The 23,111-nt window shown below is 41.6% G+C and overlaps 1 protein-coding gene across 4 annotated transcripts in view; it reads right to left on the reverse strand.

Annotated features, from left to right (window-relative positions):
* si:cabz01083838.1 overlaps window positions 1-16,485 on the reverse strand; it is a 30,055-nt gene extending 13,570 nt beyond the window's left edge. The window contains exons 1-4 of one of the 4 annotated variants that reach the window (XM_087250435.2): window positions 5,574-5,727; window positions 5,367-5,442; window positions 2,218-2,334; window positions 380-742 (exon numbers count right to left, since the gene is read on the reverse strand). In XM_087250435.2, coding sequence (XP_087106561.2) covers window positions 380-581 — 202 coding nt within the window. In that variant the 5' untranslated portion in view covers window positions 582-742; window positions 2,218-2,334; window positions 5,367-5,442; window positions 5,574-5,727. Of the gene's footprint in view, window positions 1-379; window positions 743-2,217; window positions 2,335-5,366; window positions 5,443-5,573; window positions 5,728-10,337; window positions 14,718-15,184 lie in introns of those variants that run through there. The other 3 variants (XM_088650670.1, XM_087250434.2, XM_087250433.2) reach the window with 3 other exon arrangements.
* Window positions 16,486-23,111: the final 6,626 nt, after the last annotated feature.

Genomic DNA, 23,111 nt, shown 5'->3' on the forward strand with positions numbered 1-23,111 from the left:
CTAAAGAACTGATGGCTCCATCCTAAATGACTGCTAGCTAGGCTTTAAAGGCATTCCATGTGACCAGAAGAAAAGTCGTTTCAAGAAGTGAGGGTTATGAAATGTGAAAGCAAATTTTTTTTTTTTACAAAATAATGAAATGCAGAGTCGCATCATATACATCAAACTCTACAATATACATATACAAATAAATATACTGATATTAAAGTTACGTTAAATTTTAAGGCGACTTTAAAGAGACACATAAAATGTTTAAATCTCAAAGAGAACTGTAGCTGACTATTATTAATCCAGCCAATAATACTACAACCAGTTTGTTTTCTATTTCAGTTATTTTCTTCAGCATTAAACGCTGTTCACTAAATGGTGCATTCCTTACCATGTAAGCAAACAAATGGAAATAGTATACTGCAATTCCAGTCGTTCCAGTTGCCGTCCTGGATCAAACCACATGCCTCTTCACCATCGAAGTTGTTTGGTTCTGTAGCGCTCCAAGTAGAGAACACGATTTTCATATTTCTATAAGACCAGCGCCAGCTATTTATGTCCTCATAGAGGCCAATCCAAGCCATCGTTGCCATATTATACACCGTTTGTTGTAGATTTCCATAGTCTTCATTGCTCTGAACCGTGGCCAAATCAATGTGATTCTGTCTGCAAAATGTTTGTGCCTGGACCCAAGTCTTCTGTTGCGGAATTAGAACATAGTCACGTGGGATGCTCACAGCAAATGAACAGAGTCCTGTGGAGAAGAAATGTTTGATATTTTAGTGTGGTGTCAACGTGATTAACAACGATCAATCTCTAACGCTCATCTGTTTTCATTCTAGGGGTCACCAAACTTGCTCCTAGTAGCCGGTGTCCTGCAGGGTTTAGCTCCAACCCTAATCAAACACACCTGAGCAAGCAAATCAAGCTCTAAAGCTGCGGTCACACTAGAGTTCGATCTTGCGAAACTCTGTCGTATGGCGATGCGAAAAGTATTAATCAAGATGATTAGACATTTAAAAGAGCGAGCGATGGGTCCATGTTTTAAATTCCTGTCCAGAGAGGTCATGTTTTGATCCTCGAAGGGTTTCACGCAGTCAAGTGATGCCATTTTAGCAACTTTCCAATGCAGCGAACTGCTAAACTTGACGCACGAGCTTACGTTTCCAATCTGACGCATTTGAATGGAAGTCTTTGGGAAGAAAAGTGCAGCCTGACCACAGCTTTACGATGAACACTTGAAACTTTCAGCCAGGTGTGTCGAGGAAACTTGAGCTAAACTCTGTCGGGACACCGGCCCTAAAAGATTGCTTGGTTAAGGTAACGAGATCCAGGAACACTTTCCAAAAAGACACAGTAAGAAGAACGTCATCCTCGCAGATATTAGTTGGTCTGTCTCTCCGTATCCAGTGGTTCACATAATCTTGGATTTGGTCTGTGTCCAGAGCGGATCGTTGTCATAAAGTATGACCTCAACACAGTCCCGCACAGTCAGAGAGGACATGGATGTATCAAGAACCCAAGACCACCGGGACAACTTATTATCTTACAGATCCAACACAGGCTCATTCTGAAAAGGTAGTCCTGTGGACGTTTCTGGAGACCGCAGAATATGTAGCCGGAGGTACGTAAGGCTGCATTTCATTTTTTAAGTGAGAGCTACGGGGCGGTGTGACGCTTACCGGCTGACCGCTTACCTCCATGTGGAGGGCTTTCCCACTGCAACCAGTTTGTCCAGTTAGCTGGTCGTGTTTGTCGCTGGACTTCAGATGTAGAGAGGAGTTGACCACAATGACGACGACCAGGTTCGAGTAGAGCGCTTCAAGAAAACGCGTACGACAAAAACAGAATCCAAAAGATAAAATGAACGAGTGAACAACAGCATGGGAATGTAGTGAAAATCAGACGAGGGCTTTTCTTTTTCTGGACGATGTAAATCGTCGGTTGGGTTTAGTAAATAAGTAGGCGGGCGAGTCAATTGGTAAAATTGGTTGGGTTTAGGGAAGGAGGAGGGTGGGTCAGTCGATTGGCCAGTCGCCCAGTCCATCATTCAGTCAGTCAGACAGACAGATGGTTGGTCGACAGCAGCCTCTGGTGGATTTGCGCAAATTTTTTTTTTTGCAAAAATACGTACTGGTGAGAGACATTTGAGATTCGATAAAGCGCACACATCAGCCTCTCACGGATTCGTGCAAAAAAAAACAAAAAAAAAACGTCAAAAATGCGTACCTCCCGGGTACCTTCTCGGTCTCCAGAAACGTCCACTGGACTACGTTTTCAGAATGAGCCTGGGTTGCACAGATCCCTTTGTCAAGTCTAAACACCTGTCCTGGCTGGGACCTACTACTACTACACACACACACACACACACACACTGTATATAAGAATATATTTTGCAAACTCCCAATTTTTTTTGAACCGAGAAACATTGACAAGTTTTCTCCTGGTAAAGTTTCATCGTGGTGAAACCATTTAAGTAAATTAACCAAAACAGTTGTGTAAATGTGATTCACTTTGTATTGCCGGTTTATCAATTTGCATATAAACTGGTAAATCAGGTTATGTTAGAGTCCACTTAGTTAAAGTAGCTGAGGCTTTTACTTTAGTATGCTGATGTACTTCCATCTGAAGCAGAACATAGAGTAGGGGACACCTTGCTAGTTTTATTAGCATTACCATTTATATGTGAAAGGTAGATTAATAGGTCATCAGACATAAATCGTCAGATCAGAGACGATAGCCCCTTTCACACATACAGACCTTTCCGGAAAATTGCCGGCAATTTTCCGGAAAGGTTGTATGTGTGAACAGGCTCTTTTTGTAAATACCGGTAAATTCGTTCTGGCTATTTTCCGGAAAGAGAAGTTGTAACATTACCGGTAATTTGCCGGAATGCTGCGCTGTGTGAACGCAGAAGGAAGATTGCCGTAATAAGCGCGTGCACGTCTAGAACGTGCTGACGTAAGACATCTGCTTTAGCCAATCACAACAGTCAGATGCGTTTACGTCCGCGCGGTTTGTGAGAATAAAAGCCTTTGAATATTTTTCCAGACACATTAAGCTGCTAGAAGTTAGTCAGATCACGTTTATATGTTCTTCTTAATGCCAACTGTGTAAATAATCATCGATGAGATGCTTATGATAAGCCGTTGTTTGTTTACCTTCAAGCTTTGCGTGTGCCTGTGAAACAGCCTGTGAGCGCCTGCACACGCACATATTATGAACATCTCGACATGCGAAAGTGATCCTGCGAAAGTTGTTCACAATATTGATCATCCACAGAGTTTGTGATGTAGTCAAATGTTTACAAACACAAGCGCAGCCGTTTAAAGCTCATCTGTGGTGAATGATGTCAGAATTTACCTGTATTTTGGAATGGATGTGTGAATGCTCTTTTCCGGAAAATTTCCGTAACGTCCTCGCCTGTGTGAACAGCGCTTTTTTCAATATACCGGTAAAGTCTTTCCGGAAATTTTCCAGATATTTACCGGTATCACTGTGTGAAAGGGGCTAATGGCAACAAAAACTACAGAAATGTCACTAGACTTCAAAAGAAATATTTCACACCTACATTCATTATTGGAGAACAGATACAGGTAGTCCAATCCTGTAAGTACCTTGGCATGGCTTTGGACTGCAATCTGAAATGGGACTTGAAGAGACTAAACCGGTGTGCTTTCAGGTCAGCAATGACATACTTGTCATATTTTACACTGCTTTTATTAAAAGTATATTAACTTTTTACAGTATTTGTTCGTATAGTAGTGATGCTAACGTGACACAGAAACAGCCTTTAAGGAAAATATTCACCACTTCTAGTAGACTGGTGGGCAATCCACTTGTTAAGTGTGACGTCACGCGAAGTGGCTCCAAGCGCTCGTTTCAACTGAATGGGGAGACTCAAGAAATGGTAATAATAAACGTTTACAAAGCGATTTAATACTTTCGAAAATCACGATGGCAGTTTATATGTCCATGCCTAATATCCGATGGCTAGAAAGTGATCCATTTATTTATAAATTGTTAAATTTTTGGTATTTGTCATGCAGCAAGCCCAGAGATTGTTGTGTACACTATGACTTTATGTAAAATTAACTTTAATGTGTGATAGGAATAAAACGTGATCATAAACAAATGATTTCTCTAGTCAACCCTGCTGAAAAATCCAGCCTAAACCAGCCTAGGCTGGTTGGCTGGTTTTAGCTGGTCGACCAGGCTGGTTTTAGAGGGGTTTTGGCCACTTCCAGGCTGGTTTCCAGCCATTTCCAGCCTGGTCTTAGCTGGTCAGGCTGGGAGATGACCAGCTAAAACCAGCTTGACCAGCCTAGCCAAGCTGGGAGTCCAGCCAAAACCAGCTATGTCCAGCTTAAACCAGGCTGGTCAAGTTGGTTTTAGCTGGATTTGGCTGGTAATTTTCCAGCCTGACCAGCTAAGACCAGGCTGGAAATGGCTGGAAACCAGCCTGGAAATGGCCAAAACCCCTCTAAAACCACCCTGGTCAACCAGCTGAAACCAGCCAACCAGCCTAGGCTGGTTTAAGCTGGATTTTTCAGCAGGGATGGCGGCTTGGACCCGGAAACAGTATACATACGTCACCAACACGTCACCACTTAACAAGCATGATACATCACAAAGATTTGCAAAGATAGAGTGGCCATACAGGCAAGACATATTGTGGCTGACTCAATTTTCACACACTTAGTTTCCTTATTTGTCTTACCGACATCTGTGCCAGGATACATTGTGGTAAAGTTGTTTTTTTTATTTTCTCCTCAATAATGTAACACCATAAAATGCTAATTCTCAATAGGGAACTCACCTTATAGCGGCCAATAGCTAGCAAAATACGTTGTTCACAGTCAATTAAAAAGTGCTAAATGTTGTTTTGAAGTCATCCTTAGGTGCGGTCCCTGCTGAAAAATCCAGCTTAAACCAGCCTAGGCTGGTTGGCTGGTTTTAGCTGGTCGACCAGGCTGGTTTTACAGGGGTTTTGGCAATTTCCAGGCTGGTTTCCAGACATTTCCAGCCTGGTCTTAGCTGGTCAGGCTGGAAAATGAACAGCTAAATCCAGCTAAACCAGCTTGACCAACCTGGTTTAAGCTGGACATAGTTGGTTTTGGCTGGGCTTCCAGCCTGGCTAGGCTGGTCAAGCTAGTTTTAGCTCGTCATCTTCCAGCCTGACCAGCTAAAACCAGCCTGGAAATGGCCAAAAACCCTCTAAAACCAGCCTGGTCGACCAGCTAAAACCAGCCAACCAGCCTAGGCTGGTTTATGCCGTTTTTTTCAGTGGGGTTTCAGACCAAATATTCAAAGTAGCATGGTAAACAATATAGGGAGTGTTAAAATGAACGAATGTGCGAATATAAAACCGACTTTACCTCAGAGATGCTGTCTTCCTGTAGTAGCAAAAACACAGGACTAATTTTCCTCTGTCCCACAGGCTGATAAATAATCCTAAAGAAAGTTTTAGGTGGGCTTTTTATTCAGTTTTATCCTATTTATTTCTTATATATTGCTGAACGTGAACATGTCTTCTTTGTTGATAATGCTGCAAACAGTTTCCCTAAGGGGACAAAGAAACCTACCTGGAAGCTTGTGGAGTTTACAGTTCTTGAATTTGGCTGAGGGAATGACTGCAGAGCAGTACAGAGTGTATCTTAAATGAGTGGTTTTGTAAACGAACTCACTCGGCAAAAACAGCGCGATGCTAGCTGTTAGCTGATGCTAATTATTGAAAGGATCATTTAAGGGGAATCTACAGTCATCATGCATTATCCAGTAAAGTCACAAGGGGGCGCTATTTGTCTGTAAACACATGGCAGCCTTTTCTACAATCTGAACTGATCACGTAAGTGTACATTTCAACCTACACATACAAATATTATTATCACAAGTGCTCACATTTACATTTGCAAGCTCTCGAGTTACGCAACTGATTTACCTTCATAAACAGTCATCAGATTAAACACTGAACTTCTAAGTTATATACGACACTGTGTGTATTTGTTATTTATCTTATCCCTGCTGAAAAGTCGACCAGCCTGGTTTTAGAGGGGTTTTGGCAATTTCCAGGGTGGTTTCCAGCCAGGTATGGGTCAGGCTGGGAGACGAACAGCTAAAATCAGCTTACCATGCCTAGCCAGGCTGAGAGCCCAGCCAAAACCAGCTATACCCAGCTTAAACCAGGCTGGTCAAGTTGGTTTTAGCTGGTCATTGTCCAGCCTGACCAGCTAAAACCAAGCTGAAAATGACTGGAAATCGACCTGGAAATGGCCAAAACCCCTCTAAAATCAGGCTGGTCGACCAGCTAAAACCAGCCAACCATGTTGGTTTAAGCTGGATTTTTCAGCAGTACCACTAAATTAAAGTACCACTTTTGATCAAAGCGTAATATTAATAATGTTTTTAGCAGAAATATATGCTGTGTTCACTAAGGGTGTACTCACACTATGTAGTTGCCTTGAACTGGGCCAAAGCATGATTGTCCCCCCCTTCCGTCTCCCTCGACGGCCAGCACTCAGTACGAATGATTAATAAATCCATATGAAACACCCGTAAAAGTCACGTCTCTTCTTCAGTTTCGGGCTCAGGAGCGGTACGCTTGTACTGTGAGTGCCAAGTGAACCACACTCTGGCACACTTCCTCAACTGGCCAACTGAAGTGTGCCTGAGCCCGATTTAGAGCACTCGCACTTCTCAAACGATCCGGGAAACGGGCCTAGGCACGGTTCGGTTAGCATAGTATGAGTGCGCCCTAACTCACAAGAGTGCTCTATCAAAATCAGGTGTTATTTTGTATCAGTGTAGAACATCTCCAATTTATTCAATCATTTACTCTTCGGCTTAGTCCCTTTATTAATCTGGGGTTGCCACAGCGGAATGAACCGCCAATTTATCCAGCATATGTTTTACACAGCCGATGCCCTTCTAGTTGCAACCCATTACTGGGAAACATCCACACACACTCATACACTATGGTCAATTTTAGCATACTCAGTTCAACTGTACCACATGTCCTTGGAAAACCGGAGCACCCGGAGGAAACCCATGCGAACACCCAGCCGACGCTCGAACTAGCGACCTTCTTGCTGTGAGGCGATTGCTACCCACTGCGGCACCTAACTCCAATTTAACTTCACTTTAAACAAAAGTTGCACTTTATTACTTTTGACCCTGTCAGCGCAAGTAACACGGCGACATTTGCTTGATTTACTGCTTTAATCTTGTTTTATTTGAAATATATCAGACTGTGACCTATTTTGTCCCAAAAAATGTTAAACAGCATTTCCGTTTTAAATTTCAGATCCGTCAAATGTTTCAAAAGCAACCCAACACTGCAAAATGTGAATATTTTCTACAATTTTCGGATTTAAAAAAAAATTATTATTGGAAATATGCATTAATTCTATAAAACAAATAAGCCATAACACTGAAACTCTAATGTGGAAGTGAAAAATAAGGCTTGTCTATTAGCAGTGGGACATTAATAACAGTGTCACTGTCATCTCCACAGGCACTCTCGCCATTAAAACCTAATTTACTTTATTATAAGCATTTATTTTTTGGCTTTCTTGCCTTTCCCTGCTGAAAAATCCAGCTCAAAGCAGCCTAGGCTGGTTGGCTGGTTTTAGCTGGTCGACCAGCCTGGTTTTAGAGGGGTTTTGGCCACTTCCAGGCTGGTTTCCAACCATTTCCAGCCTGGTCTTAGCTGGTCAGGCTGGAAAATAACCAGCCTTATCCAGCTAAAACCAGCTTGACCAGCCTGGTTTAAGCTGGACATAGCTGGTTTTGGCTGGACTCCCAGCTTAGCTAGGCTGGTCAAGCTGGTTTTAGCTGGTCATCTCCCTGCCTGACCAGCTAAGACCAGGGTGGAAATGGCTGGAAACCAGCCTGGAAGTGGCCAAAACCCCTCTAAAACCAGCCTGGTTGACCAGCTAAAACCAGCCTAGGCTGGATTTTTCAGCAGGGTTATTAGACAGGACATTATTAGATAGGACAGGAAGCAAAGTGGGAGAAAGAGAGAGAGAGAGAGGGGTAGGGTTGGGAAATGTCCTCGAGCTGGGATTCGAACTCGGAACGCCCTGACGTGCTACTGCACCATGTGACGACACGCTAACCACACGGCTATTGTTCCGACTAAAATCCGGATTTACTTTTCCACTGAAAGACAATGCAAACTTCAGGATGTGTTATTGCCCTAAATATTGACCATTAAAAGTCTAAAAACAACAAAGAAAAAGTCTAAAACATGCATGAAAAGAGAAACACGACTAGTAAAAAGAAAAAAGAACCGCTACAATAATTTACTTTCCGCACTTAAGAACAAAAATTTGGACCTATCCGTGGGACACAGTCCTGAAATCAGATGATATCCGTTAGCTCTATCAAGGGTCCCTACTGAAAAAAAACAGCTTAAACCAGCCTAGGCTGGTTTGCTGGTTTTAGAGGGGTTTTGGCCATTTCCAGACTGGTTTCCAGCCATTTCCAGCCTGGTCTTAGCTGGTCAGGCTGGGAGATGACCATCTAAAACCAGCTTGACCAGCCTAGCCAGGCTGGGAGCCCAGCCAAAACCAGCTATGTCCAGCCTAAACCAGGCTTGTCAAGCTGGTTTTAGCTGGATTTAGCTGGTCATTTTCCAGCTTGACCAGCTAAGCCCAGGCTGGAAATGGCTGGAAACCAGCCTGGAAATGGCCAAAACCCCTCTAAAACCAGCCTGGTCGACCAGCTAAAACCAGCCAACCAGCCTAGGCTGGTTTAAGCTGGATTTTTCAGCAGGGGTTGCATACTGAATGTGCTGTAATAGCCTGGAAAGCAAACGTGAGAAAATCTCTTCATTAATTTCATCGCCGCTCTCCTCTGTCACAGTAGTCGATTAGCTGTTGATCTCCATGATGCTGTTTCAACACAATGGTGACAGGATTTGACTTGAATATATTGTGTATATGATTACACAACTTATTACTGACCACACTTTAGCATCATCAACCAATGAGTTGACAATCATTCATTCATTTTCTTGTCGGCTTAGTCCCTTTGTTAATCCGGGGTCACCACAGCGGAATGAACCGCCAACCTATCCAGCACGCTATCCTATTTATGCAGCGGATGCCCTTTCAGCCGCAACCCATCTCTGGGAAATGAATTGACATTATTTATTCAATCGGCAGCTTCGAATTGTTTACCTGTTAAAGGGATCGTTCACCCAAAACTGGCATTTCGGTCACCCTTTACTTATCCCAAAATTAGTTTCTTCTTCTCTGTTGAACACTAAAGAAGAAAATAAACCTGTAAACAACATCGATTTCCATATTAATTGTTTTTCCTACGATGGAAGTGAATAGTTACAGGTTTTCAGCATTCTTCACAATATCTTCGTTCGTGTTCAACAGAAGAAACCCTGCTGAAAAAAATCCAGCCTAAACCAGCCTAGGCTGGTTTTAGCTGGTCGACCAGGCTGGTTTTAGAGGGGTTTTGGCCACTTCCAGGCTGGTTTCCAGCCATTTCCAGCCTGGTCTTAGCTGGTCAGGCTGGGAGATGACCAGCTAAAACCAGCTTGATCAGCCTAGCCAAGCTGGGAGTCCAGCCAAAACCAGCTATATCCAGCTTAAACCAGGCTGGTCAAGCTGGTTTTAGCTGGATTTGGCTGGTCATTTTCCAGCCTGACCAGTTAAGACCAGGCTGGAAATAGCTGGAAACCAGCCTGGAAATGGCCAAAACCCCTCTAAAACCAGCCTGGTCGACCAGCTAAAACCAGCCAACCAGCCTAGGTGAACTGTACCTTTAAGATTTTATCAGCTGTTGTAGATACTGTAATACCAGTTGCTGATTATTGATACAGTTTCTGATTATTTCGCTGTTGAAAAATCCAGCTTAAACCAGCCTAGGCTGGTTGGCTGGTTTTAGCTGGTCGACCAGGCTGGTTTTAGGGAGGTTTTGGCCACTTCCAGGCTGGTTTCCAGCGATTTCCAACCGGGTCTTAGCTGGTCAGGCTGGGAGATGACCAGCTAAAACCAGCTTGGCCAGCCTAGCCAAGCTGGGAGTCCAGCCAAAACCAGCTATATCCAGCTAAAACCAGGCTGGTCAAGCTGGATTAGCTCATCATTTTTCAGCCTGACCAGCTGGAAACCAGCCTGGAATGGCCAAAACCCCTCTAAAACCAGGCTGGTCGACCAGCTAAAACCAGCCAACCAGCCTAGGCTGGTTTAAGCTGGACTTTTCAGCAGGGTTTACATTTTAAAAAATGTTAATATCAGCCGGAAAGCTTTCCTTTTTCATAAAACTTGTAAATCTCAGACACACACACACACACACACACACACACAAACACACACACACACAAGAACACCTACCTGAGAAAAACAGCAGGTGAAGCAGCGTGTCCATTGGTAATGGAATCACAGGCTGACTGAAGGTCAAAAGAGCAACAACAAACTCGACTGAAGAAACCCAATGTCCTGATCAGATTGAGCAGTTATCTGCGACAGCACACTGAACGAATCGTCTCGACAGACGTTTTATGCTTTAGCTTTCATGCAAAACCCTGCTCACAGATGTAAATATGGCAGTGTTGTTTGAATGACATTTACTATGCACTCAAACATGTAAAACATCCGAGCTCAGTAACAACACACACTGCAGATCCCCATCAGTCATCCAGCGCACACGGCTACATACAAGACGAGTTACACCAAAGAGCAGAATGACCAAGAGGCGACACTCAATAGAACGTTCCACTGCAACAGCAGCGCCCAGCGGATTCCGCCATTTTGGAGTGATAGCGATCGGCTGTCCATTGGATCTTATTGCTGTGGCGATGGCGAGCAGCTGCTTTGTTTTTTATTTATTTATTTTAAAAGCGCATTAAAGCGGAGATACAACCTGAAAAACGACAATACAACAAGTACCAACACAATCATCAGCACTTTTAATAGTTTATTTTACAGACTTATGCTATGCTGTTGTTCTACTGGAGTTTTCATTCCAAAATGGCCGCCAAGCCATCTAGTGGTTGTTTCACGAATCGCACTTAAGTGTCGCCTCTTGTTGATTCTACGCTGAAACACTTGAGAATAAAGACGCATGTGTTATTTGTAGATGGCGATTTGTAATCGTTATTGCGTTCATTTTTTATTCAATTGTGTTCATTTTAGTTTTTAATGGGCTCAAGTAATTTACGCAGTTACCCGTGTTTTTTCTTTCTGCCATTCTCTGACTAGTTTTACAGTACATTATCTGCTGATGCATTGTTTATACAGTTATCCCTTTGCAGCAATGTAAATAATTGATGTGTCCCACCACAGAACTGCATAGATTTGGCGATATTTCATTGCCAATTGTTATACAACGCACAAAAAAATGTCGTTTATTTTCTTCAAGTTTGTTGTTTGTTCAAACGACTCATTTAAAACGAGCTGAATCATTACAATTCTTATGTTTATTGTGCGGCAAGTTATTTGATTTATGTTCAATCCACTTAAATTTGTAAAAAATAATGTTAACTTAGTTGCTTTATGTTGTCCCAACACAAATTGACTGTGTGGAACCCAGCATTTCCGGTTCGTGTCCTGGCTGCATTTCTTTGTGGAGTTTGCATGTTCTCTCCATGTTGGTGTGGGTTTCCTCCGGGTGCTCCGGTTTCCCCCACAGTCCAAACACATGCGCTATAGGAGAATTGAATAAGCTAAATTAGTCGTAGTGTATGTGTGTGAATGGGTGTTTCCCAGTACTGGGTTGCGGCTGAAAATAAAGTAGAACTGAATTTCGAAATAGTTTTGAAACAAATCTTTGGGCTTAAACTAAATTAATCACTGTGGATGTCTTCAGTGGAGTGTACAACAGGGTTTCCGTACTCCACCAAAGTAAAGGAGTAAAGAGTGTAAGTAAAGTAAAGAGGCCGAATGGAGGACACTCGTTCTTTATCCTTGCGCAGATGTTAAACTGTTTTCCCGCTAGTGAAGCGTTCACTTTTACCATTCAGTTTTTCCACTTTTAAAGCCCCGGCAAACGTTACTGCTGCTGATTAATGGCAGCTGCTACTGCTATTAGTCAAAGTCAGCTTTATCGTCAGTTCAGCCACATGTACAGGACATATGGAGAATCGAAATTACGTTACTCTCAGACCCTAGGTGCCTAACATAATGTTAATATAAAAGGCAGAGTGTTAAGAAAAAGAAAGTTTACAATATATACAATTTTACATTTTTACATTGTCACAAATGTAGTCTAAAAGTATACATAAGGAATAAAAATTTGTAAACAATACAATGCCAGTTAAGGGATGAGATCAGTCCTACACTCTTGACTGTCTCATTTCACAATGCTCAGTTGGGTCTGCATGGACTTCGCAGGACTTGCCTATAAAGTCTGCATGTCCCTGAGTGTTTCAAAAAGACAATGGCTCCAAACACAAAGTAAATGAGCAATAACTTAGCATCAGGATTGGCCTGCTCAATCCCCTGACCTCAACTCAATTGAAAACCTGTGAGGTAACATAAAAAGTGCAGTTTATTTATAAACTAATTTCGAGAGGATCACGTGCTTATGATTGATTGCGGCTGGTCCTGCATTATTCAATTGATGATACACCAATCAGTCGACTCCTAACCCACTATACATACCCTAAGCTCCATATAGGAGCCATCTTTGTTTTGAAGAAGCCCCCCTTCCACCCCTACTCCTCCTCGTTTCCTAGATGGGTGGCCCAGTGGTTAGCACTGTTGCATTACAGCAAGAACGTCACTGGTTTTAATCCTTACCAAGCCAGCCAACGTTTCTGTGAGGGGTTAACATGTTCTCACGTCGGTTTCCCCCGGGTTCCTCCCACCGTCCATAAACATGCAACTTAAGTTAATGACTAATCCAAATCGGCACCATAGACGTGCTCCTAGTAAGTAGTTCTCTCTTAAGAGCAATCACTATCTGTTCATTAGCTACTACAGCAAGGGAGTTCTCCAGATCTACCTGAGCTCAAACTCCCCTCTTGCCTTGCAAACGGGAGGGAGCCCCGGGCCCGAGGATCTCATGAGCTCAGGGTTCTCTCCTAGGACAAGCTTTATAATCAATCATAAGCTAAGTGTGAACACTTGAAGTGCAGTTTCTGAAGCAGATTCCAACAATTTATTATGTGTATGAAATATACTTTTCCGGGTGCCAAATGTTGGTCGATTAATCAAAAAACCAAAACAATGGCTACGCAGATAAATAATAATAATAAAAAAATTGTGTTTAGTTTCTAAATGTTTCTGTTTAAAGAGAGAAAAAATATTGATACTGGTATTTTAAACTCAATCTCACGGCAGTTCGTAACTTTTTGATATAGTAGCTAATTTGTATTAATTCGTCCGACCTAATTCGTACAATTTAGTACGAATTGCTTATCACCCACTGACAGTTGGGGTTGGGCTTGGGTGCCACGCCTCATTTCTAAAAATCGCACATTTTCGTACGACTGAATTCGTACGAATTCGCCACTAAACTGTCAAAACGTAAAATACTTAATTTTCCTCATGAGATCAGGCTGGTATTTTCTTACAGATGAATATTTGTTTTGATTGTCTCCTCTAACAATATTCAGGGAAATCATAAAATGCTTTGATGTAGGATTGAATGTGAAGTGTTTACACTGTATTTACTGAAATGCAGAAATAAAAGACAAATTAAATCCAGTCTAGATAGGGGTGGAGTTGTTGGGGCGGTCTTTCTTGATTTTAAAAAGGCCTTTGATAATGTTAACCACAACATACTTTTATCTAAATTATCAAGGTTTAATTTTTCTGTTAACGCATTATCATGGATGGAGTCATATTTAAAATCAAGAAAGCAATGTACAAGAATTAATGGTGCATGCTCACCATACATCAATTGTAATTTTGGAGTTCCACAAGGATCAATTCTTGGACCAATTTTGTTTAGTTTATACATTACTGATCTGCCTACAGTGTGTCCAGAAGTTCAGGTTCAAATGTATGCAGCTGACACGGTAGTATATACTCACGCTAAAACCAAAGAACATGCTGCTAAAAAACTAACTGCTGCACTCAAAAAGGTTTCAGATTGGTTATATCGTTCATGTCTTACCCTCAATGTATGTAAAACTGTGGGAATGTTTTTTTTCAATTAAGAAAAATGAGGAGCATTGCTCAGATATTTTAGTTAATGGAGAAGTAATAAATATTGTTGATCATTTTAAATATTTAGGTATAATTATTGACTCCAATTTAAATAAAAAAAAAAACACATTAAGAAGGTTTCCAAAAGTGCTAGAGCAAGCCTGAGGATCTATAGAAACATTAGGCATCAGTTACCTATGGCTGCTGCTAAACTTTTTATGAATACAATGATTTTACCTCATTTATCTTATTGTGCTACAAGCTGGTCGCATACGAACATTACAACATTAAAACCATTGTATGTTATATATAAACAAACTGTTAAAATTTTAGCTAAAAAGCCAAGGAGCTATCATCATTGCAACTGTATTGCACAACAAAAATTACTAACATTTGACAGTTTCAATTTTTCAAAATAAAAGATTTTTCAACATAAATAATCGTTAGACTCAATTTCAAATATGAAATACGTTAGACTCAATTTCAAATATGAAGCTGGTCAGTCAGTTTTTGTCATGTGAATCGCATTGCGGCATTCTGAAAAGTTAATATTTTTTCATCTGCGTATGCCTGGAATGCGCATTAACACATCGTGCTGCAGTTCTTACTCGTTTTGCTAGCCTGTGGGTTTAATTTAGCGCTCAAGTGACCGAGATGTAACAGGAGGATACGGTCATTTTTTTTTAAATAAAAGATTTTTCAAAATAAATGATCGTTAGACTCAATTTCAAATATGACGCTGGTCAGTCAGTTTTTGTCACGTGAATAGCGTTGCGACATTCTGAAAAGTTCATATTTTTTCAACTCTGTACGCCTGGAATACGCAAGCGCATCGTGCTGCCGTTCTTACTCGTTTTGCTAGCCTGTGGGTTAAATTTTGGTGCTCAAGTGACCGAGATGTAACAAGAGAATACGATCGTTTTTCAAAATAAATTATCGTTAGACTCAATTTCAAATATGACGTTGGTCAGTCAGTTTTTGTCACGTGAATCGCGTTGCGGCATTCTGAAAAGTTACTATTTTTTCAACTGCGTACGCCTGGAATGCGCTAGCACATCGTGCTGCAGTTCTTATTCGTTTTGCTAGACTGTGGGTTTAATTTAGCGCTCAAGTGACCGAGATGTAACAGGAGGATACGGTCATTTTTTTTTAAATAAAAGATTTTTCAAAATAAATGATCGTTAGACTCAATTTCAAATATGACGCTGGTCAGTCAGTTTTTGTCACGTGAATAGCGTTGCGACATTCTGAAAAGTTCATATTTTTTCAACTCTGTACGCCTGGAATACGCAAGCGCATCGTGCTGCCGTTCTTACTCGTTTTGCTAGCCTGTGGGTTAAATTTTGGTGCTCAAGTGACCGAGATGTAACAAGAGAATACGATCGTTTTTCAAATAAATTATCGTTAGACTCAATTTCAAATATGACGTTGGTCAGTCAGTTTTTGTCACGTGAATCGCGTTGCGGCATTCTGAAAAGTTACTATTTTTTCAACTGCGTACGCCTGGAATGCGCTAGCACATCGTGCTGCAGTTCTTACTCGTTTTGCTAGACTGTGGGTTTAATTTAGCGCTCAAGTGACCGAGATGTTACAAGAGAATACGGTCATTTTTTTTTTTTTAATAAAAGATTTTTCAAAATAAATGATCGTTAGACTCAATTTCAAATATGACGCTGGTCAGTCAGTTTTTGTCACGTGAATAGCGTTGCGAAATTCTGAAAAGTTAATATTTTTTCATCTGTGTACGCCTAGAATACGCAAGCGCATCTTGCTGCCGTTCTTACTCGTTTTGCTAGCCTGTGGGTTAAATTTTGAGGCTCAAGTGACCGAGATGTAACAAGAGAATACAGTAATGTTTTGTAAATAAAAGATTTTTCTAAATAAATAATTGTTAGACTCAATTTCAAATTTGAAGCTGGTTAGTCAGTTTTTGTCACCTGACTTGCGTTGCGGCATTCTTAAAAGTTACTATTTTTTCAACTGCGTACGCCTGGAATGCGCTAGCACATCGTGCTGCAGTTCTTACTCGTTTTGCTAGCCTGTGGGTTAAATTTTAGCGTTCAAGTGACCGAGATGTAACAAGAGAATACGGTCATTTGTTTTTAAATAAAAGATTTTTCAAAATAAATAATCGTTAGACTCAGTTTCATATTAAATAAAATAGACATATTTCATGATTTTTTGTGCGGCCCGCTACCAATTGATCTATAGAACAGTACCTGTCTGTGGCCCGAGGGTTGGGGAGCATTGCTCTAGTTTGGCATTTGATACAAACAATTAAATCACACATATACACACCCACATATACACATACAAAGTACCTTATAAAAGATTACACTTTATTCAGAGCGACAATAGATGATGGGGCAAAGCTATTCCTCAACCGTTTTGTCCTACTAAAATGCATCTGAAACCTTCGATCCGAAAGGAGCAGGATAAACTCCTCAGACAGAGGAACCGCCAACTATTCCAGCATATGTTTCACACAGCGGATGCCCTTCCAGCCGCAACCCAGTACTGGAAAACACTCTCATTCACATACATTACATCGAATTTTGCTTATTCAGTTCATTCATTCATTTTCTAGTCAGCTTAGTCCCATTATTAATCTGGGGTCGCCACAGCGGAATGAACCGCCAACTTATCCAGCAAGTTTTTACACAGCCCTTCCAGCAACAACCCATCTCTGGGAAACATTCACACACACACACACACACACACACACACACACACACACACACACACACACACACACATACACTACGGACAATTTAGCCGACCCAGTTCACCTGTACCGCATGTCTTTGGACTGTGGGGGAAACCGGAGACCCGCGCGAAGCCAGGGAGAACATGCAAACTCCACACAGAAACGCCAACTGAGCCGAGGTTCGAACCAGCGACCCAGCGACCTTCTTGCTGTTAGGCGACAGCACTACCTACTGTGCCACTGCCTCGCCCCTTATTCAATTCACCTATAGACTATTTTAATGTGGCGATGCGGCTAGTCCACGGACATTTCCTGCTTGTAAAACGATTTCATAACTTTAAAAAAAAAAGGCTATTTATTTATAACTTAAATGTTAAAACAGATATGCATTAAGATTAAACATCCAAAACAGGAAATACACCAGGACCATTGTTATTGATTGCATTCCTCAAGATGGTCTAGAGCGCATGTGTTTGGACTGTGAGGGAAATCCCGGAGGAAACCCACACCAACACGGGGAGAGCATGCAAACTCTACACAGAAATGGCAACTGGCCCAGCCGGGACTCAAACCAGCGACCTTCTTGCACATTTCTCTGTCTAGCTAGATCTGGCCACAGGGCCACATCAAAACCCCAGGCTATATTTTAATTTGCAAGCCAACATGGGAGGAATCTTTTAGAGTGACTCATTTTTTTGGATGGAACACAGAAGAAAAGGACTATCCAGACAGTTACCAGCAGCAAGTCCGAAAGCCAGGGTCTGTCATGGTGTAGGGTTCCTACTTCCGTGATGGCATCTTTAATGATGAAAAGAGATTTTAGAGAATGCTGTCTTTTTTCCAGGGACACCCATGCATATTTCAACAAGACAATGCAAAACCACATTCTGCACACATTACAGAGTCCTGCTGCGGAGGAAGAGGATGCAGGTGTTTGACTGGCCTGCCTGCAGTCCCGACCTGTCTCCAATAGAGAATGTGTGGTGCATTTTGAAGCACAAAATGCGACAACGAAGACCCTGCACTGTTGCCCACCTCAAGACTTGTTTGCAGGTAGAATGGGACTGTATTACACCTGAAACACTTGGTGTCTTCAGTCCCTAAACGTCTTTCAAGTGTGAAAAGGACATCACAAAGTGGTAAATGCTTTACTGTTCCTTTTTTTAAAATGGGTTTATTTTGACAAAAACAACATTGGAAATCATCGTTGAACTGTTTGCAATGAAAAACAAGTCAAAGTAAATTTAGAAATTATTTTATTTGTGTTTTTCATACTGCCCCAACTGTTTCTGATTTGGGATTGTGTAACGCACTGTGTTTTGTTTAGTCTTCTTCAAACTTGGGTCTTATTTGCGCAGCTTGTTTGGTCCTATTGAACCCAAAAATAACTCATGTCCATATGTTTTTACTGAGCACGGATTATTTTCATACTATGCAGAGCTCTTTGAATGGGCATAAAAACAAATGAAAATCACTATTTTGCATCTGAGGAAAAGAGGTATTTTTAGGGAAGGGTGTGTACTTAAAGGGAAATGAAACCCCCTTGTTTCAGCAGGCTGCTTTCACACCTCTACTTTGGAAAAAGTCAGGAAAGTGGGCGTGTCCAGCTTTGTTTAGGGGGGGGGGGAGTGTCGGAGAAGGGAAAAAAGGCATGGTCTGTTAACATTTGAATAAAAATGGGAGTGTCAATCTGAATTTGAATTTTCAGAGAGGCAAAACAAACACAGACGCAGGGGAAGACAGTGACTGTGTTTACATGGACATCAGTAATCCAATTATTTGCCAAATTATTAAATGGTGGACTTAAACTGCAGTTTGGCTCTTTCATTCAGGAATTTCTGTCATGCTCCTCTTGACAAACGAGATATTTTATTCGAGAAATTGCTGGAGGCATGTATTTTTCATGCAATGTTTGATACCGCACGGCGAATGAGAGAAAAAAAACCTCCGCATTTCTCTGAAACTTAGGGTGCTTTCACATCTGTAGTTCGCTTCATTTGGTCCGGACCAAGGGTAGTAAATGATACAGTGTTGCATCTTCTGCCGTCTTTGGGTCGTTTTCACACCACACGGCTGGCTTTGGTCCGAACCAGTTGAACCGAACCAAAATGCAGTCACCTGACAAAATCCACATCTCTCATTGGCCAGATGTTGTTGAACATATTTTCTAAACTGCTTATTGATTGGTCAGAATTCCCATGTAAACAAAACCGGCAGACACAAAATGTCGTTTTTACTCTGGAGGGACGACTGCGCTGGCTGATTGTATCCCTGCTTTAGACAAACTATACATCACGAAAATGAAGCGCGGCCGCGGCTGGAAAACAGAGTTTAATGCATCGCTCGTCACTTCAGTAGGAGGCGTGAATTAATTTAGCTAAACTGCGACATGGTCATCTTGCGGAAATATTAACAACGATCCATCAGGTAATGTTTTCCCCTCTCTCTCTCTCTCTGTGGGTAAAGCGCTATCAACAAATATTTTTCCTCCATATCCCATAATGCACAGCGCATCGACCTACGGCAGCTGAATTAGTCCAAAACGCGCAGTACTTTTAGCGGTTGGACCTGTTTTAGTACGGATCATATTCTCACCACAAACAAACCGCTCCAGGGTTCGTTTGAAAGCGTACCGAGACCACCTCTTCAAGCAGGTCTCGGTACGCTTATTTGGTCCGCTTTTGGTGCGCACTCGAGTACGATTGCTGCTTTCTCACCTGCCCAAACTCGAGAAAGCAGGGTAAGTCAAGCCTGTTTCTGAAAGAGAGGTAACTTTAACTCAGAGTCAGCTACTGTGGTCACTTACTCTGTGAACCTAACCAGGTCACGAGCAGGTTTTATTCTCTAAACTCAGAGTTTCTGTCGGTCTCCTCCCCTTTTTTAAAGATGAAGCAGTATTTCTCGCCTTAGCCTTACGTTTCCACACACCTATTTTACAGCTCATTTTGGAGATGCGCATGAAAACAATTGATGGAAACGTTTAAAAATATGCATAAAAAACATGTGCATAGCTGAGTGGGTTAAACTTTTATTTGATAAGATGCACATAAACTACTAAGTGCACTTAACAAATTACAGTATGTACATTAAATTTACATTAGTATTTAGGAGATCATAAGATGATGCAAATGTGTGCGAATGGACAAACCAGCAGGCTGAGCACACTGCAGAACCAGCTTGACAAGCCTGGTTTAAGCTGGATATAGCTGGTTTTGGCTGGGCTCCCAGCCTGGCTAGGCTGGTCAAGCTGGTTTTAGCTGGATTTAGCTGGTCATTTTCCAGCCTGACCAGCTAAGACCAGGCTGGAAATGGCTGGAAACCAGCCTGTAAATGGCCAAAACCCCTCTAAAACCAGCCTGGTCGACCAGCTAAAACCAGCCTAGGCTGGTTTAAGCTGGATTTTTCAGCAGGGTAGTTAATATTAATGAATGTTTTGGAGATATTGTATTGAGATTTACCTGAGTTTGTGTTATCAACACTGATAGGTGCCCTTCTGTCGAATAAATGGTCGAGTCACGATCGCGAACCTCTCTTTGCCTGCATCTCCTGTTTACCACCCCACAACACATACAACACAACGCAGAGTAGCAGCGGTGGTGCTAGAGGCCAGAGAGCGAGTGGGTTAAAATTTTTGGTGCCGTGACCCGGATGGGAGTGAGGTTTAGGGGGGTGAGTGTAACGGAGGCCAGCTAGTGAGTGCTGTGCAGGTAAACCTCACCTCACTCCTCTGACCTCTATAGGTGCGCTAGCGACAAAGGCTAGAGGCCATAATCTTTAGCCTCCTTGGTAGAGCAGCCGACTCCCATGTGGAAGGTCGCCGGTTCGAAACCAGTTCGGAGCGGGTTGGGTGGTGTAGGGGTCACATTAGTATGTATTAAATAATCGCATCAGCGTAATTACGGCAGACATGAGGCCGCCGACGCCTGTAAATGGAGATCGCGGTGACAGAGGCCGCGTGTTATTATATAAGTACACATTTAAATATGAGATTCCTATAGATTCCTATATTCCACCTCAGACAAAAATGGTCTCTCCAAGTATCACCATAACGAGCAGTACTGAAATACATTAGCGTGGTAGGCCCTCTAAAGAAGCTCCACCTCTGTACAGTTCAAAAATGTGTCAGATTAATTCTTATTATTAGGAAAATTCATCAGTATCAGCCACTTTAAACATTATAAATACTTTGAACATTAACACTTTACTGCGCTTGTATGTAAAAAAACAAAACAAAATAAATCGTCAATGTTTATTTTAAAATGTGCGTTTAAAAGTTAAAAATGGTAGGCTTCTGTTCTTAAAAAGTAAAAAAAAAAAAAAAACTGCTGTACTTAAATATAAAAGTATTAACATATAGTAGCCTATTCATCTGGGGATGTTGCTTGGACCTCATAAATATAGGGTATATGTCATAAGGGTGTCACGATCCTCCAAATCCTCGATTCGATTACATTTTCGATTCTAAAGGCACGATTCGATTTTCGATTATGAATAATTAAATAATTAATGACCAATTAATTATTCGTAGCCTACCGTTTAAACTACCTGACCTGCATGGTCTTTGTTTTACCCATAAACAAATCATACAGTAAATGAATAAAGGCAAGATACACACATAATTCCCACCTGTCAATCACTTTTTCTGCGGGACTCGTGAATAGGCAGTGATCTGTGTCGTTATAATGGCGTCGGTAAAAAAGACGCACAACCAACAGGAACCAGCCAACAGTATCTGAGGTGTTCCTAAAATGACTAAGTACAAGTGAGTGAAAGATTGAAGCAGTCCTCTGACTGCCTGGACCTGCTGTCTCGAGCGCATGGCTGTGTGTGCGTCTGTGTCTGTGTGGTCACGTGATGTGCATTTTCAGAGGTAGAGAGGAAGGAGGGCTGCTCAGAAATGCTACACGCCACTGTGGATGTCAAATCGTCGTCGTTCTAAAACGCCATTTATAAACAAAGACAGTGTAAACAGGGCCTGAGTGTGAACTTTTCGCGAGCGGATTTGGTGTTGTCTATCGGACGAACCGTACGTAATACGTACATAGCAGAGCTTGCGAAACTGTTTTTTTGTCGACAACACGAACGTTGTCAACATAACTCACTGGAAATCCTAAATGCCTCCACACCGGCGACTTCATCGAAAGAGGAGAGGGTTTAAGTTCTGTCAACGGGTCTCCTGCTTCAGCACTTCAACAAGCCTGTTTTTTTCCCGCTTGGCAAGCCAAGCTGACGTGACATGGGGGCGTGGCAGCATCGACGATTCTATTTTTTGATTCGATAATCGAAATTAAGCATAAATTTCGATCGATTTCGATAAAAATAGAAATCGTAACACCCCTAATATGTCATCACATTAATCTACAAATCATTTTAGCTAATTTTTAAAATATATGTACAATATGACGTACCACTAGAAGGAAGCCCGCGTAACACTAGTGGTACAGGTACCACAGTTTGAGAACCACTGATATAGATTAACAAAGGTCATTTAGTGGGAGTTTACCTTTTGAAACGGTAGTGTGGGTTAAATCAGTTATAATATATCTAAATGTTAGAGAGTATTTATAGAATATTAGCAAACTATAAAGTAATTAGTAGAGAATAAAGTCATTTAAAATAGTTACTGCGTTTGTTGTTTATGCAGTGAGAGTTTCACGACTATTGATGTGATATTGGTAATGTATATTATTGTGTGGAGAAGTGCATTGAGTTAGTGTCTATTCATTAGCCCCTTTCACACATACAGACCTTTCCGGAAAATTGCCGGCAATTTTCCGGAAAGGTTGTATGTGTGAACAGGTCCTTTTTGAAAATACCGGTAAATTCGTTCTGGCTATTTTCCGTAAAGAGAAGTTGTAACATTACCGGTAATTTGCCGGAATGCTGCGCTGTGTGAATGCAGAAGGAAGATTACCGTAATAAGCGCGTGCACGTCTAGAACGTGCTGACGTGAGACGTCTGCTTTAGCCAATCACAACAGTCAGATGCGTTTACGTCCGCGCGGTTTGTGAGAATAAAAGCCTTTGAATATTTTTCCAGACACATTTAGCTGCTAGAAGTTAGTCAGATCACGTTTATATGTTCTTCTTAATGCCAACTGTGTAAATAATCATCGATGAGATGCTTATGATAAGCCGTTGTTTGTTTACGTTCGTGTGCCTGTGAAACAGCCTGTGAGCGCCTGCACACGCACATATTACGAACATCTCGACATGCGAAAGTGATCCTGCGAAAGTTGTTCACAATATTGATCATCCACAGAGTTTTTAATTTAGTCAAATGTTTACAAACACAAGCGCAGCCGTTTA

Source organism: Danio rerio, chromosome 4, assembly GCF_052040795.2.
Source record: "Danio rerio strain M-AB ecotype USA chromosome 4, GRCz13ab, whole genome shotgun sequence".
NCBI classification, from domain to species: domain Eukaryota; kingdom Metazoa; phylum Chordata; class Actinopteri; order Cypriniformes; family Danionidae; genus Danio; species Danio rerio.